General features: G+C 43.5%; 1 protein-coding gene across 1 annotated transcript in view; it reads right to left on the reverse strand.

Annotated features, from left to right (window-relative positions):
• Window positions 1-11,111, reverse strand: part of SIAH3 (siah E3 ubiquitin protein ligase family member 3) — a 73,400-nt gene extending 62,289 nt beyond the window's left edge. The window contains exon 1 of the mRNA XM_003913841.4: window positions 9,055-11,111. Within this exon, the coding sequence (XP_003913890.1) occupies window positions 9,055-9,189 (135 nt within the window). The 5' untranslated portion in view covers window positions 9,190-11,111. The remainder of the gene's footprint in view (window positions 1-9,054) is intronic.
• Window positions 11,112-14,616: the final 3,505 nt, after the last annotated feature.

The raw sequence follows: 14,616 nt of genomic DNA on the forward strand, positions 1-14,616 counted from the left end.
GTGTGGGCCGTCATGCTCTGCTAATATTTATATTTTTGGAGACATGAGGTCTCACTATGTTGCCCAGGCTGGTCTCAAACCCCTGGGCTTAAGAATCCTTCTGCCTCAGTCTCCCAAAGTGCTGGGATTATAGGCATGAACCACCGTGCCCGGACTGTACATCATATTATTTAATCTTTACAACAACAACCATTTTATAGGGGAGGACATGCAGACTCTGGGAGGTCAAAGATATTATCCAAGGAATGAAACATTGGATTCAAACCCAGATCTAACTCCAAAACTCATACTTTAGGTCCTCAGCTAAAACATTTCTCTTCTTTCCCAACACCACTTTCTCCACTTACCTCTTTCCTGAGGCTGGTTGGTTACAGACTGGGTGGGGAAGAAGGGTCTTGTTTATCTCTATTTGTTCTTCCACTGTGCTGGGGGCCAGTTTTCCCCACCCACTGGGCTTTGAATTCTGTGATCTTACACTTCTATTCAGAGACCACTCAGGGCCCACACAGGGGAGCATCTCAGAATTGCCATTATTTCTGTGTGTGTGTGTGTGTGTGTGTGTGTGTGTGTGTGTGTGTGTAGAAACTCAAGTTGGAGTGTAGGGAACTCAGTCCTAGGGCTTAGCTCATTAATGTTTAATTTTCTGATGACAGTGGGATCTAGGAGTTCTGTCTTGCCCTTCCTTGATTCCAGAGGCTGCAGCCTGGACTGAGCATCATCCCCCTTGTCATCCATGCCCCGCTCAGAGGGAAGCTATGTCCTCAAGGTGCAGCGAACTGCAGGGCAGAGAGAAAATGTACAACCTCACAGGGACATGCAATTTCTGCCTCCATCTGTCTCTCTACCCTGCTGAATCTCAGAGTGGTGTCACTGAGCCTGCAGATATATACCCTTCAAATCAGACACCCCTCACAGAGCCACCTACCCACGTGCTTACTCGAGCCTCTGCTAATGAAAAGAAGGAATGCATAAGTCATGAGGGGCACGTTTTCAGGATGAGCAGAGAAGGGGATTTATTTGCGTGGCTCCCGGCTCTGTGAATGACAGGCCCCAGCTCGTTCAGCTCCTGTCCCACTGCAGGCATGAGTGTCTTCCTGAGACCCAGCCTGTCTTCCAGGCTCAGAGCCCAACGGGGTTCCATGCTTTCTTTGAAGCTAAACATTAAGGACAAATCTGACTTTCACATGAGGCAAAAAATTGTTCTATTCACAATTCTCTTCAAGGCCAAAGATAACTCACAAAATACCAAGAAACAGCAAGCAGCAAAGTTTGCAGAGAGGAAGGGAAGGTGGAGAAAGACAGCCAGGTGGGGCGTGTGGGGAGTCACAGCCAGCTTTGAGTAGCTGCTTTCATCATAATGACCATGCTAACAATTGGTGCCGGTCATAATCCCAAAAGATGCAATCACAGACATCATAATCCTGAAAGTTGAAATCCCCAAAGATCAAAATCCCTAAAGTCTAAAATCCTGAAAAATCTCATTCCCAAAAGATTAAAATCCCAAATGTTAAAATTCTGAAAGTCAAAATCTGGAGAAAGGATTCGTACATTTAGGTTGTGTGCAGGATAACTGCACCATGTTAGTTGTATCGTGTTAGGCAGAACGATTACCTTGTTATTGTCTTATGCGGAAATTAAGTATGATTTAAGGAGATGCGTATGGGGGCTAAGTTGTGGACTTGTGAACTAAATTTTAGGTGTCAAGTTGACTGAATTTAAAAATACATAGAAATCTAGTAAAGCATTATGTTGGGTGTTTCTGTGAGGGTTAGATTTCTGTGGAGGGAGGTTAGTGTGTGAGTATGAGTGGGTTATCTGGGGAAGAGCTGCTCTCAGTGTTGGTGGGCACCATCTCATTGGCTGATGGCTGGGAGAAACAAATACAGAAAACAAATCGATCTCTCTCTGAGAGCCAGGACAGATGTTTCTTCTGCTGCCTTGGACATCAGAACCCCAAGCTCACCAGCCTTTGGACTCCAGGACTTACACCAGCAAGCACATTTAAATGAGAGTTAACCATTGGCTTCCCTGGTTCTAAAGCCTTCGGACTTGGAGTGAGCCATGCTACCGGCATCCCAGGGTCTCCAGCGTGCAGATGGGCATGTCGTGGGACTACTAAGCAGTCATAATCGTGTGAGCCAATTTCCCTAATAAATCCCCTCCCATATATCCATATACCCACTTATCTTATTGGTTCTAGCTCTCTGGAGAACCCTAATACAGATTTGGTACTGGGGAAGCCAAATATCATTCATTCTTATACATTCCTTACAACACAGTGGAAGAGATCTGTGAAATTGACCCCTCACAAAAATGCTGTGATAAGTTAAGTGTATGAAGCTATTTAATGGTGAAAGATAAAAGTTTAAAAGCTAATTACATTGGTGCTATGATAGCAGAAAATCACTTAATTGCAATGGCCCAGCAATAACCAAACTTTCAAGTGGACAGCATACACTTATACAATTTGTAGACCACAACCACTCTCTAAATACAAGTGCGGCGACTATTCTGAAGATTCTAGAAGAAGTGAAAATGCAGGTGAAAGATACAAAAAAAACTCCCCTGCCAAATTATTTAATCATGTACTACTTCTGCCCTTTCACACATAGTGCCAATACACTATGCTATGTATTTAATCTTTGTATTGTCTCCAATAATAGATGTATACATTGTGTAAAGACTTTTAGAGAGTTCTCTTTTGTTTTGTGGATTTTTTTTTTTTCCTGCAAATTTGACTCCAGGAAAGTGCATTATCACAATGTTGACCTTGTGTGTAGGCATTGTGCGTGTGTGTAAAAACGCTGAAACTTCCTCAGTGAATAAACAGCTGTCCTTTCTGTACATCTGCATTTGTGAAAGATACAATTTCTTGAGATCTCGGCGGTACAGAAAGATACAATTTCTGTACATCTGCATTTGTGAAAGATACAATTTCTTGAGATCACATGCAATGGTGACTCGCTGGTTTTTGAGCCATCCATCAAAAGATTTACGTTGTCCATCACAGTGTTTCAGATGGCCACAGTTACAAAGCTGGGTGCACACAATTACCAACCATAGTAATATGCATTTATACATTTCCCTCTTGATCTAGTTCTTTATGAATATAGTTTGTCTGTTTATAACTTATCCCCATGCTACAGTTGTTAGTATATCTGAGTGTTTATGCTTGCAAAAATATGTATGTTACTACTGCCTCTTTTATGGTGTTAAGTGGCCTATAAAACACTCTGTTGTATTTTGTATGTTTCTCTTAAAAATGTAAATAAAGGTCTTAAAATTTAAAGGATTTTTTTTCCATAGTTATATTTTTGGGACTTTCATCTTTCCCAATTTCAACATTCAGATTGTGTCTTTCAAAATTATGGCCCAAACTCATAGAAGGGGTGAGGGATTAAGGAAGGATGATGACTTAGAAGCTCTAATTTGTGAAGAAAATGTGGCTCTGGTAAAGGGGAGATGGGAAGGTGTGTGGTGCAGCCCAGGGTGTCATGCTGCTGGCCCCGGGAGGGGAGATAGCGTACAGGAAGGGGACTCTTGCAAGTTTTCGCTCTCACACCATGCACCTGGAGGAAGGGACTTTTAGCTTAGCATAATTTGAAGGCAACCTGGGGCAGTGTAGGAATATAGATCTGATGTTAGATGACCTAACTTCTTTTTTTTTTTTTTTTTTTTTTTTTGAGATGGAGTTTCGCTCTTGTTGCCCAGGCTGGAGTACAGTGGCACGATCTCGGCTCACTGCAACCTCCACCTCCCGGGTTCAAGTGATTCTCCTGCCTCAGCCTCCCAAGTAGCTGGGACTACAGGTGCCCGCCACTACGCCCAGTTAATTTTTGTATTTTTAGTAGAGACCGGGTTTTACCATGTTGGCCAGGTTGATCTCAAACTCCTGACCTAAGGTGATCCACCTGCCTCGGCCTCCCAAGTGCTGGGATTATTGGTGTGAGCCACCGCACCCGACCTAGAAGACTTAACTTCTAGTCTCAATTTTGTCAGTAAGGTCTCCATTCTTTGGGTTGATTCCTTCCACTGCACATTTCGTGTCTAACCAGGTCACTGTTTCCCTTTGGAGGAACAGAGCTAGTGGATGAAGATGACTTTGCTAAGGGTAAGAGATCTCCACAGACAGTTAATTTTTTTTCTTGTTAATTGCTAGGAAAATAATCCATCTTACCCCAGGGAAGCCATCCAAATGACTCAGACCTCTCTGCGGATTTCAAAGAAAGCTTTCAGTATCTATTTTCTAATTTTCCCAAACAGTCCCTGCAGGTTGAGGGATCACGGTGAAGAGAATTCCACCAAATTTGCTTCGAGGCTGCTGGATATATGTAGTACAGAGGTAATCGGCTCACCTCATCATAGCCGCCAGCTTCAGCCTCCCCTACAACTCAATCACTGGCACACGGCTAACCAAATTACTGCTCCGGGCTCTGGGCCTCCCCATTATGTGACTCAGGAGCCTCATTTGCAATCACTATTAACCAGAAAAGCCTCACGACTGCTCTGAGCCCACAGAGTGGAGTGTCATACAATATTCACAGAAACCCATGGGCCGGAAGAGGCTGCAAAGCCTCTTCCGTTATTCCGGCTGCAAAGCCTTTAGAATAACGCTCGCACAGTGACCCCCACCAGCTTGGGGTCCCCTTCCTTACCCTTTCTCCAGCCCCTCTGGCAAAGTGACTCCAGGCTGGACAGAGAAAGAAGACTGTGAAATGCCGAGAGCTCTGGGAATGGGACCGTCAGAGGTGACGGTGTGGAGAGGAACTGAGTAACCCACATACCAGCTATTAAACAATCTTGTAGGAAGCCTTTAACTGCTTTAAAGTAGGTGTTCATGCAGAACACTCCAAAGGCCACCTCTAAATCTCTAAAGACAATGCTCAGGTCTTTACCTCTCATTCAGCTGCCTGCTGTGCTGCGTGAAACAGAGTTAGCAAAGCCCGGTGCAGCACGGGATTTCCAAAGATTATCCCATAAATGGCAAAGGCGGGCACACATCTCACATCTCTCCTTTCCTGGTCCTGCCTCCTCCTCTTCCTTACAGCTCCCACCCTCCCCACTGCCACTCAATACACATTTATCCACGCAGGTTGGTCTTAGAATGAAAGGCACATGGATGCATCAACAAATGGTACTGAAGTACCCTAGCTTTAGATTTCATATCTGTCAGGCACTTAAAGCCACGATTGTCCCATATGCCCCTCCCATTCCATGTGTTCGTGTGTGTGTGTGTGCACGTGTGTGTTTCTGTTGTAACCCAAGGTTAATGGGGTTGTCTGGGGTGGTGCAGGCACAGTGTGGAGGTATCAGAGAGGGCCTCATGGAACTTTGCCAGACAGCATTTTGCTATTCTTCTTTCAGAAACTTGTTTATCAAAGGCTGTGGTTAAGAGGAGGAAGCCACTCAGCCAGCCTCAGCCTAGCTACTGCCTGCTTGGGAAGTGCTCATGACCGACACCAGAAGGGCTCTGGCTAGCACTACAGAGCCTTCTCTGGAAAAACCTGGGCACAGGGACTGACCGATCCTCCCCTCAAAGGGCACCTCTGCAGATGGTGCAAAACAAGGCAGGGCCGCCCAGGGCAGGGCACTGTAGAAGCAGCTAGTGCCAGTGGGAGTGGAGCCAGGAGAGGAAGGCTTTCTTCGTTTAGAAACAAGCAAAGGACAGGAGGGAGAGAGGAGTGCTGAATCAGGACCAGGAGCAGGCATCCTCATGAGCGCCAGCCTGAAGCCTGCTCGCCACATTTCAATAACCACTGTGAATGAGGAAGCAGAGGGCAGCCGGCCAAGAGAGCTGGCTCCTTGACGGTCACTTTTCACAGGGTAGAAAGAAGTGTGGGCACCGTTTGGAACCCTAATCTGTGCAAGTGGTCCTCAGAGACAGAGACAGAGACTGAGGGAAAAGGTCTTGTTTGTACTCCACGGCCTGGCACTCAGTGAAAGCTGAGGTCTCTTATGTTCAAGGCTGGCTACTCTAAATGTCCCTTTTAATTAGGGTGAGCTTCAGGGGTGTAATGGCTTTAACCAGAGGATCTGATGTCCCCGGGAAGGCTCTGCCTTCCATTTAGAAGGAAAGGCATCAGCTTGCTTGAAGGAATCCCAGGTTACTGAGTAATCACCATAATAAGATTGAGAATGAAGGTGACCTATAGAAGCATGGCAAATACACAATTTTCTTTGCTTTGTAAGCGAATTTTGATTATAACTCAGCACTTGCCTCAGGTTCTAAAATGCTGTTGGTTCGAATTCTCAGGAAAGTCCAGGAAAGGATAAAACACATAAATGCTTCCACAAAGAAAAACACAAGCTTCCCAGCCCTCTTTGTAGCTACACGCAACCCAGAAAATTGAAAGCAAGGTTGTAGTCTCTCTGTCCTTGGTCACCATTTCATGTACTGGCCTGTCATACAAAGTGTGGGGAAGCACAGCAGACCAATAGCCATGCTGGGTTAATATTGCCACAGAATTTTTTTTTCCTCTAAAAAAAAGGACATTCCTCCTCATTACATAGATCACAGCTTATTACATCCAAGGCATATTTCTGTGGTCTGTTTATGGAAATTAGTGTTTAGAAAGAGATTTTTTTTTGAGGTTACATGTGCTTTTTAATACAAGCAGTGGGGCAGTGACGCACCTATAGAGTTAGTCCTTTTAAAGCTCTGCAAATGACTATTAGCTCTTAGGTTTGAGAAGGGGGTACAACTTACCTGATGGGGCACCTGCACCCTCCAGGTCTCTCCCTACCTGGAGCCCTCTCCAAATCCTGTGTGCCTTATTCCACATCCTGGGGACATTAGCAGCACTCAACTTGCTTTATCTGAGGTGAAGTTTCTCTGAGCAAAAGTCCCTAAGTGTTTTTTTATGGGAAATGAAAAGCCAGATAAGCGTGTAAGTGAAAAAGTGAGCCCTGGCCTCTCAAAGCATGTCATCCATTTTTATGTTACTGATTATATGATTTCTAAATTGCCTGAATGTGTTAAGCGACAACTTTTGAATTTGCTATTGGAACTCTACAAATTATATATACAATAACATACATTATTTTTAGGGGAGAGTTATGAAACACCTCTGATACCTCTCTTCAGTCTCAAAAGCTGAGGCGGAGAAAGGGCAGATGTTCATAAGCCCATTTAAAAGGTGAGGAAGGGAAGGCTCAAAGAGGTGCAGGAGGGGTTCAATTTCACACAGCTGGCCAGAGCTGACTCAAGGCCTCCAACCCTAACTCTGAACTCCTGGGTCAGGGTGGCAAGATGACTTGTCAATATCCAGGCAGACATCATTGAGAAATACACACAAGTGGTTTCCTCTGGCTCCACACAGAGACCTTAACACCTGGCTATTCTCCATCATCAGCTGCAGTCAATGAACCATATAAATTCAAACTTCAGAAATGCTAAAGTCTCATAAGCAATTTTTAAAGGTATTAAAATACAAAACAGAAGTAAACAAAATTTCTTGCCCCAGGGAACTAACTAATGCAAAGTGACAAAATAATGGAAGTTTGAATGCGGTCTCAAAAGTGGCCATAAAATGGAATTCAGAATTATGTTTTAATGTGTATGCTATCTACTTGCTTTGCCAAGGGTGACTGGTGTGAATTCTTATTTATAAAACTAAATTATACAAGAAGAGAAATCGTGGAATGAGAGGAAACAGCTCGCAAGCAAGAGCAGGTGTGAACAGTTGCATGCGATGGTATTGGTCACAGCTGGGGTACCAGAGAGCGTCAGATCCTAGGTCAGGTGCACCATAGGGGTCCCAGGACAGTCCATCGCTCCTCCACCAGGACTGGCCTTGGCATGCAGCCCCAGCAGCTCCAGGCAGCTGTCTTTCCGCGGAACTTCTAGGAGTGGGGGTACCCATCAGCGCTGACCTGCGGCGCTCCAGCTGAGGATAGTCTGACCGTGGGAGTTTATAAAGTAATGGACAACAGGCAGTGCCCTTCCTCCCCAACAGCAGTGGTCAGAGGGACAGATCTATCCTCACAGAGACTGTCGGGCACGGGCGCTGCAGACATGGCCCCTCCCCCCGGCACTCAGTCCTGTCTGCCTTACACAGGAGGACAGGAAAGGAACTTCCAACGGGTCCACCTTTTATGTTAGGAGAGAGGCAAGGTGCTGAGTTTCCCATCCGGGGAGTTCAGCTTCACCGTCTCCCCAGCCCCCACTCCGCTGACTTCCCCTCCTCCCTATCACTAGCCAGTGGCCCAGCGTTCCTTTCCCGGTCAGTCTTGGCTGTGATGTTTAGCGGCTCTGCCGGACCCCATATTTTGTCTGGTCTCTAAAAGGGCACTGACCTGAGGGTGCAAATGCAGAGGCCGCGGGGCAGCTAGGCAGCCACGAGGAACCCAGCACCCAGCTGCCTAGGGAGCTCCAGGCAGCCGCGGCAGCAGCTCGGAGCTGATTACATTATTACACAATCCAGGCAAATCCTGCTCCAGTACAAGAAGCGCATCTAACCAGCAGGAAGGATATAAGCCAAAATCCTCCCGACACCACACACACACACACACACACACACACACGAGTCTGAGGACAAGGACAAACACTTTGCAGAAAGAACCCTCCCCCAACCCCACCAACCTCCAGGTCCCTGTTTCAGGATTCCTCACCCCGCAGTAGCGTCTAAAATCCTCGTGTTTGACCACCTTTCCCAACACATGGGACAGAGAGCAATTTGGCTAACTTCAAATCCTGTCTCCCGAGCACTTGCCCACAAATACTAGGGGGAGCGATAGGGACGCCCCCCTGTTCCCGCCACCACCCTCACTTCTGCCCCCCACGCCACTCTCGGGTTGACAGCGTCGGGGAAAGACACCAGACCATCAATCCAATTTTTCCTGCCAGTTGGGGAAACAACACTCGGTCACTAACAGCACCCAGCCACCTAGAGAGCGAGAGTGAGCCGAGGCAAACACGCCGGCTTCCAGACACAGTCCCAGCCCCCGCGACCCGGCTTTGCAAAGGGCTGCACGCGCTCGCCGGAGGGTCGCTGCCGCCTCCGAGAAACGACTTGAACCTGAGCCCGGTGAAGATAAAATGACACAGAGACTCACCTTTAGGTTGTGAGTGGGGTTGACGACACAGACAAGTTGCCCGGCAGCGGAGAAAACCCGTTTAGCTTTGTAGTGCTGAAATCGGAGATGAATGAGATCTAATACAGCCCCAAAACACTGGGTAAAGAAAAGCATCACAACTTTTGGGGGGTTGTTGGCCCGGGAAGGCAGCGGAGGAAGCTGTGAGTCCTTGGGCTCTGGAAGGAGCGCAGCCTCTGAGACACTCCGCGCCAGCCCGGCTTAGCGCGCCTTCATATTCATCATCAAAATAAGACGGTTAGAATCTTGCAGCAGTGAGGCGGCCAATCAAAAGGACAGAAATGTTATCCTTGAGGTGCAGAGACAGCCAATAACAAATGCCTTCCCTACCGAAACTCCCTGATGAATTGAGCCTGGCGGAGAATGTATTATTGAACATTACCATAGATCAGCACATTGCATTTATCTTGTGATTACAGCCAACCATACCTAATGCTGGGGAGATAGGCTGACAAAATTGATTGCTTAATGTGTCTCCATTTATTAATTGACTTAATTTAACATGAGAGCCTTTCTTAATGCCCTGGCAAGAACGTAAAGCGTTTAAGCCGCCAAATAGTACAACATCCCGCTCCAAAGTAGGCAGATGGATAACGCAGATCGTGGCTCGACTCACCAGAGCTGCTTGGGAGAAAATAAAATATTACTAGATTCTGATTCCAGATAAGGACTTGGCAGCAGCAAAAATGTGTATCTTTCAATCTTGCGTTCTGACTTTCTGCAATTTGGATTACAGCCCCTTGATAAATCTTACTCTCCACTCTTTATCAAAGAAAAGAATCCCTGACAAATGCATTTGGAGTTGAGGGGTGGAAGGAAGTATATATATATATATATACACACACACATATATATATATATATTTTTTCAAAATACTGTGATCACTGAAGTCTGAAAGTATTAAAGGATAAAAATGCACAGACTATGCTTCAAAAAATAATGAAATCCCTGATGCATGAATGCACACACACAGAAAAACCTACACTGAGAGGAAAGAGGCTTGTAAATCAGCAAAATAATTACAGATGCAGAGAACCTTTGCTTGTCATTCATTTGCATATTGGTGGGCAGCAAATTGCTAATTAACCACTAGATTGTTGGAGACATTAAAAGAGAGATTAAGGATGCACACACCACATTATTTACTTGTTTCTGCAAATGCTAGCAGCACATTTCTGTGCTGGCACAGGGAGAGGGGATTCCAGTCCTCACACTGCAAACCTGTCCTTGCTCCCCAGAACAGGGCTGGTGGGGGGACGGGAGGCCGCTGGTTCTTCAAGAAAGATTCCTAAGCAGTACTTGAAGGGCTTTGGGTTTTTCGGGACTAGCTCTGATGGTTTAGTCTTTGCAGCTGAAGCAGGGGAGTTGAGTGTATTGTGTTTTCCCTCTTCACTGGCTGTTTCTCTGTTGAGAAGTCAGGCCAGATCCAGGGCTGCCTGGAGCAGGATCAGCCCCCACTGTGAATTGTACCCTGTGAGTGTGAGCCCATTGCCCCCTCCCGCATGGTTCTTGTTCTGCTCTGGCTACAATGCTTGGGTTGTATTGTATGCAAAACATATGCACACGTGGAACACCTAGGTCTGTGACTTGGTCAGGCAATTAAACTAACAACAGAATAATATACAGGATAAAAATAATGCACAAGTTTGTTGATGCCAGGACAGAGCCCAGGTTGTTCATTTTAACTTGCATTTAACTTAAAACCAAACCAATGTTTTAAGAGACAAACTGAACACCAATTAAAAATGGAAACTTTGCACTTTTAAAATAACTACACTGGCACCAAACTAGAAGATGACAACATTTGAACTGATTAGAACCTCATCAATGTGATATTTTTATAGGACATGAGTCCCTGGAGCCACCTGTTACATGGCACCTAATAAGGGCTGCTGATCCACAAAACCAGAACCTGCTTTCTAAAGTTTGAATTGTCCAGAAAATAAGCTTTCAGCAGTTCACTGGGAAAACATTTAATATCCTTTCATTGGCTTACTTGTTTTAAAAACTAAAAGTGTGCAGGTACTCTTATAGATTCGTTAAATATATATTCATAATTCAGAAAGGTTCAAATTATTTTTACATCTTTAGCTGTAGTGGAACAATTGTGTTGATTTTTTGTTTTGTTTTTCTTCACTTTTTAAAAATGTATTGTTTCTGTCATCCATCCTGCTAGAAGTAAGTTCCATGAGAATGGGAATTTCTGATTTTTTTTTTTAAAGGTATTTTTAAAAATATAATCTTCTTCGTATTTCTTTTTTATTATTATTATTATACTTTAAGTTCTAGGGTACATGTGCACAACATGCAGGTTTGTTACATATGTATACATGTGCCATGTTGGTGTGCTGCACCCATTAACTCATCATTTACATTAGGTATATCTCCTAATGATATTTCTCTCCCCTCCCCCCACCCCATGACAGGCCCTGGTGTGTGATGTTCCCCTTCCTGTGTCCAAGTGTTCTCATTGTTCAATTTCCACCTATGAGTGAGAACATGTGGTGTTTGGTTTTCTGTCCCTGCAATAGTTTGCTCAGAAGGATTTTCAGCTTCATCCCTGTCCCTACAAAGGACATGAACTCATCCTTTTTTATGGCTGCATAGTATTCCATGGTGTATATGTGTCACATTTTCTTAATCCAGTCTGTCACTGATGGACATTTGGGTTGATTCCAAGTCTTTGCTATTGTGAATAGTGCTGCAATAAACATACATGTGCATGTGTCTTTATAGCAGCATGATTTATAATCTTTTGGGTATATACCCAGTAATGGGATGGCTGGGTCAAATGGTATTTCTAGTTCTAGATCCTTGAGGAGTCGCCACACTGTCTTCCACAATGGCTGAACCAGTCTATAGTCCCACCAAAGGTATAAAAAGTGTTCCTATTTCTCCACATCCTCTCCAGCACCTGTTGTTTCCTGACTTTTTAATGATCGCCATTCTAACTGGCATGAGATGGTGTCTCATTGTAGTTTTGATTTGCATTTCTCTGATGGCCAGTGATGATGTCTTCTTTTGAGAAGTGTCTGTTCATATCCATTGCCCAATTTTTTGATGGGGTTGTTTTTTTCTTGTAAATTTGTTTGAGTTCTTTGTAGATTCTGGATATTAGCCCTTTGTAGATGAGTAGATTGCAAAACTTTTCTCCCATTCTGTAGGTTGCCTGTTCACTCTGATGGTAGTTTTTGTTTTTTTTTTTTTTTTTTTTTTTTGTTTGTTTGTTTTTGCTGTGCAGAAGCTCTTTAGTTTAATTAGATCCCATTTGTCAATTTTGGCTTTTGTTGCCATTGTTTTGGTGTTTTAGATATGAAGTCCTTGCCCATGCCTATATCCTGAATGGTATTGCCTAGGTTTTCTTCTAGGGTTTTTATGGTTTTAGGTCTAACATTTAAGTCTTTAATCTATCTTGAATTAATTTTTGTATAAGATGTAAGGAAGGGATCCAGTTTCAGCTTTCTGCATATGGCTAGCCAGTTTTCCCAGCACGATTTATTGAATAGGGAATCCTTTTCCCATTTCTTTTTTTTGTCAGGTTGGTCAAAGATCAGATGGTTGTAGATGTGTGGTATTATTTCTGAGGGATCTATTCTGTTCCATTGGTCTACATCTCTGTTTTGGTACCAGTATCATGCTGTTTTGGTTACTGTAGCCTTGCAGTGTAGTTTGAAGTCAGGTAGCATGATGCCTCCAGCTTTGTTCTTTTGGCTTAGGATTGTCTTCGCAATGAGGGTTCTTTTTTGGTTCCATACAAACTTCAAAGTAGTTTTTTCCAATTCTGTGAAGAAAGTCATTGGTAGCTTGATGGGGATGGCATTAAATCTGTAAATTACCTTGGGCAGTATGGCCATTTTCATGATATCAATTCTTTCTATCCATGAGCATGGAATGTTCTTCCATTTATTTGTGTCCTCTTTTATTTCGTTGAGCAGTGGTTTGTAGTTCTTCTTGAAGAGGTCCTTCACATCCCTTGTAAGCTGGATTCCTAGGTATTTTATTCTCTTTGAAGCAATTGTGAATGGGAGTTCACTCATGATTTGGCTCTCTGTCTGTTATTGATGTATAAGAATGCTTGTGATTTTTGCACATTGATTTTGTATCCTGAGACTTTGCTGAAGTTGCTTATCAGCTTAAGGAGATTTTGGGCTGAGACAATGGGGTTTTCTAAATATACAGTCATGTCATCTGCAAACAGGGACAATTTGACTTCCTTTTTTCCTAATCGAATACCCTTTATTTCTTTCTCCTGCCTGATTGTCCTGGCCAGAACTTCCAACACTATGTTGAATAGGAGTGGTGAGAGAGGGCATCCCTGTCTTGTGCCAGTTTTCAAAGGGAATGCTTCCAGTTTTTGCCCATTCAGTATGATACTGGCTGTGGGTTTGTCATAAGTAGCTCTTATTATTCTGAGATACGTCCTATCAATACCTAATTTATTGAGAGTTTTTAGCATGAAAGGCTGTCGAATTTTGTCAAAGGCTTTGAAAAGGTATTTTTAAAATAAAACGAATGTACACAAAATGAGGATGCCATCCAATAGGTCAAAGATCTAAAACTTTGTGTTGATAATCTCATGCTTGTGCTTAAGATATAAAAATCAATGCTCCTTTAATTTTATCTTGATTTTCAAGAAATTAAAGACCTAATGTTTTTAGAGTAGTTTTAGGTTCACAGCAAAATTGAGAGAAAAGTACAGAAATACCTCATTTCTCCCCACCCCCACACCTGCACTGCCTCCCCTATTATCAACACCCCCCACTACAGGAGTGTATTTGTTACAATTAATGAACCTACACTGACGCATCACCACCATCCAGAGTTCATAGCTTATACTAGGGTTCACTTTTGGTGTTGTACATTCTACGGGTTTGAACAAATGCAAAATGACCCAAATCCATTGTTAGAGTATCACACAGAGTATTTTCACTGCTCTAAATATCCTCTGTGCTCTGTTTATTTATCCCTTCCCACCCACCTCCTCCAGCTCTTGGCAACCACTGATCTTTATGCTGTCTATGCCATAGTTTTTCCTTTTTCAAAATGTCATGTAATTGGAACCATGTAGTATGTAGTCTTTTTGAACTGGCTTCTTTCACTTAGTAACATGCATTTAATATCCATGTCTATTCATGACTTGATAGCTCATATGTTTTTAACACTGAGTAATGTCCCATTGGGTGACCACAGTTTGTTTATCTGTTCATCTACTGAAGGATATCTTGGTTACGTTCAAGTTTTAAGTTAATTTTTGTGAATTGTGTAAGATCTGTGTCTAGATTCCTTTTTAAAATCTGCATAGAGATGTCCAGTTTCAGCACCATTTGTTGAAAAATTGTTAGATTTACAACTATGTCTTCTTGGGTGCTAATGTAAATAGTATTGTGTAATTTCAAATTCTACTTGGTCATTGTTTACTTATAGGAAACAAATTGACTTTTATGTATTAATCTTGTATTTTACACCTTTGTTATGATCATTTATTAGTTTGAAGTTTTTTGTTGATTCTTTTGAGTTTTCTAC

The sequence above is a fragment of the Papio anubis genome, chromosome 15, assembly GCF_008728515.1.
Source record: "Papio anubis isolate 15944 chromosome 15, Panubis1.0, whole genome shotgun sequence".
Lineage (NCBI taxonomy): Eukaryota > Metazoa > Chordata > Mammalia > Primates > Cercopithecidae > Papio > Papio anubis.